Consider the following 3,588-nt stretch of genomic DNA (forward strand, 5'->3'; position numbering starts at 1 on the left):
TTAAACCGTTCTCTTGAAATGAAACTTCATAAATAAGACGCCATTGAAAACTATGCGCAAACAATAGACCGCTGCGCAACAGTGGTTTTTCTGTGAACTTTTTTTTGCGTTTTTTTTTGTACTTTCGTCACTGGAGAGCTTGCGTTACTCATTCTCCAAATTGCTTGACATATTTATACACAAAAAACGGTTATATGTGGTTGAATGGTTAATAAATTAAATTTATTTTATATTTATTTAATAATGATATTCCGGATATTTCTTTATGAAGAATTATATTTTCGTAGTAATAACGCTCTTAGATACTATAATATGTGTCAGTTCAATTGAGTCTTCTTTATCTTCCCGTCACAATTTTCGTTCGTCTTGCTTTTCTTCTTTTCATGCTTTCTAACCATTCTTCATCGGTGATTCGTCGACCGATATTCATGGATTTCATACGCATGTATTCTAGCACGATGTCGAATATAAATTTATCTTTATGCGATAAGTCGTTATCAAGTTTGTCATGATGAGTACTGAACAGAGTTGATTGGTATAAATCTTCAATGTCTAAGCAATTGAAGATTGTTTTGGTAACAACCTTGTGCTCGACGTGCGCTTTTTCCTGAAGAATTTTGCAAACTGCTTCGCAAACCAGAATTATATTCTGTGTACTGCAGCATGGCTGGGCCAACAGCTCACCTGATTGGTTTTTTCTTGCTATAAAGCTATCAGAAATTTTATTGTTCTCAGTGAATACTGCCAAACAATCCTGGCAAGCAGACACCGATTGCGCTTTGATTTTTCGCATAATACTGGCTTCAATGTTTGATGAAACATAAGCAATGATGTGGTTTTCGTAAGGATCCATTTCTGCTGTTATCAATGTTTGATAATCAGTGTCGATTTCAATTTCTTTTGCGCGGATTACTTCAATGTGTAATGGTGTGCTCAGCATTTGCGTGGATGGGACGGTTAATATGTTTGACACATCAAAGTAATTACAATTGGTGTGCTTCGAAGACATATGAGGCATGCAAATCAAAAGTTTCCGGTATGCAGACATGAATTGTTGAGCATTTGGATTGGAACTCGCTCCAAGACTACTTCTAATCAACGAAAAATATGTCTCCAAACTGTCCTGGCTAAATTGGAAAGTGAAGAATTTATCAGGTGATTCAGGGCTCGTCATGTAATCAGTATAAATACCAATGACACTAATCATATTCTGCAAAAAGCCACAGAAGCCCACAAACTTGTTCGACTTCTTAAAAAAATAGCTGCTTATGCTCCTTTTCATCGACGTACCATTTTTGTTTACTATTTCGATTGATATTTCATCAACAAATTTCCTGAACTCTTCAAATAATTTCAGAAATGCGGGTAATGTTGATTCACAAATAGGTTGTTTGAATTGATTGTTCGTTTTTTTCCCTTCGCCATAGTTTAATGCATCAAAGACATTATTACACAATCGAATTAATTGAACTGTAGATTCACACTTCTCAAAATCAGCATATTTATCTTCACATAACTGCTCCAAAGCATCAGCGACACTATTACTCATGGTTTCGGCAGCATATCTAACGGTCATCGGTGAAATATTCCAGTTAATATGATGACGTTGTGTTAGCTGGTTTCCTAATCCGAAATTGTCACCATCTTGTTTCGCTGCCAATAGACTCAATAGATTCCAATTCAACAGCTCATCTTTGTGATACAGTTTACGGGTTGAAAAATCTTTACGAATAATCTTCAACATATGTGGAGGGTCGTATATTATGTATATCTCCCTCTCTGGATGAGTTGGGCTGGGGAAATATGGTTTTTTAGACTTAAAGTCCGAACCAAGAAATTCATAAGATGTGATGTTCGCTGACAAACCATCTCCAGTCAATGATATGACAACGGCTCCTGTATTTTCAACAGATCGTATAACTTCTTTGCTTAAGACAGCTCTATCAATACCTTCCAGACCATTTAACAGGAAATAAGCGACCGCTATTCTAAAATCAGGCCCAACTGCCATATACACCAAAACATCTTTGGCTACTGGAAGTCTTTTTCCTTCATTGCTTGCATTTGTTGTTGTGGCGAATCCCTTGAAAAGATTTTCATTTTCACTCCAGGCTACATGCTGCTTCATCGACATTTCGTCATGAATTATGCACAAGTATAGTTGTTTGTTTCGATCTGTATATTCTTCTACTTTTTTTGTGATTGCATCCAAAGCCATTTGTGTTATTCCAGGCGTTGCGTCGATGCAATGTAGCCATCTCTGTATGGTTCGATGTGCCGGTAAATTGTTATTGAAGAAGTTCCTCAGCGCATTATAAGCAGCTGTAGAATGGAATACCATTCTTAAACAGAATTTCCTCACACTCGGTAGATATGAGTTTCGTACCATCATTGGATGAATCAAACAGCTCAATACTTCATATTGTTCCTATAAAAATTGTTCGGAAAATAATTCTATGGTTTAGTTTGATAATTTGATCCATACTGAGAACGACTTACTTGCGAAAGACCTTCAATTCGTTTCCCTTGTGCAATTTCAAGCTGAGTCTCCAAATATTTGATTTTATCATCCTTCTTTTGAATTAACAATTCCAATTTTTGTATGGTTTCAGTGGCTTTGTACAATTCAACAGTAGCGTTTAAAATTCTTCGATACTCTTCTATAGATATGGACTTCATTTCGGTTTGACTAGAATCATGAATACATTCTAAAGCTGGATCATTTTCATAAGAATCGCTTGTTGATTCATTCGCTATATTTGTATCGTTGTTTGTGTTTGAAGTTGAAGTGTTTGTATCTATATCATTGTTGCTATTCACAGATTTACTGTTGAAAATTTAAAAAAATTAGAAATGAAACGAACTTATATATAATGTTGTGTGGTATATACCTTAACTGTGGTTGAACATTTTTTTTCGGGCGATAACTTCTACCATTTCTCGTTAGATCATTTTTATTGAAATGAAGGTCACATATAAATACTGTTTTTGTCGTTATCGTTTGATGAGACAGAATCACAGTCAACCATGCCTTTCTGTCTTCTCCTGTTGCACTGAGAACATATGAAATTAAAAATTAACGATTCACATATCTATGAAATAAAATTGCTTACTCAAAAAGAGATCTCTCTTTGTTTGATCCCGTAGTTGTGCAACCAATTATACTACAAACTTTCATTTTGACCGATGATAATGAAAAAAACAGTTGAATTTTGAATTTTTTGATAATTATCAGTGGTCCGAATATACTATTCAAATGTGACATATTGACTCGCAGTGTCGCAAACATAACCACTTGTTCGCAGTGCAACAAACACAGCAAGCTCTTGCTCGCAGTGCAAACATCATAATGTCAAACAGACGTTTCGCGCCAAATACCGCCAACAATCAACAACACTAGTCAAGTCTCGCTCGCAACACAAATCTATTGGATCTAACAAAGTTGAAGAAAATTAAAAAAAAAAACAACAAGAAAAAAATTGATTTCGAATTCGAATTTGTTTGGTTTCATTGTGTAATTTCAATGGCATACTTTGCAGTTTATTTAAAATGCAAACAATTCGTTTGTGTCAAGCAAGATTGGGTTCA

At 35.1% G+C, this 3,588-nt stretch overlaps 1 protein-coding gene across 1 annotated transcript; it reads right to left on the minus strand.

Moving 5' to 3' along the window:
* Window positions 1-337: 337 nt before the first annotated feature.
* LOC129580037 (uncharacterized) lies at window positions 338-2,827 on the minus strand (the record flags this gene model as incomplete). Its single annotated transcript, XM_055470234.1, has 2 exons — window positions 338-2,428; window positions 2,500-2,827. Coding segments are annotated over 2 exons (2,419 nt in total), but the record flags the coding sequence as incomplete, so codon positions are not given.
* Window positions 2,828-3,588: the final 761 nt, after the last annotated feature.

The sequence above is a fragment of the Sitodiplosis mosellana genome, unplaced genomic scaffold, assembly GCF_009176505.1.
Source record: "Sitodiplosis mosellana isolate CC-2019 unplaced genomic scaffold, AAFC_SMos_1.0 Smas_scaffold_6942, whole genome shotgun sequence".
Lineage (NCBI taxonomy): Eukaryota > Metazoa > Arthropoda > Insecta > Diptera > Cecidomyiidae > Sitodiplosis > Sitodiplosis mosellana.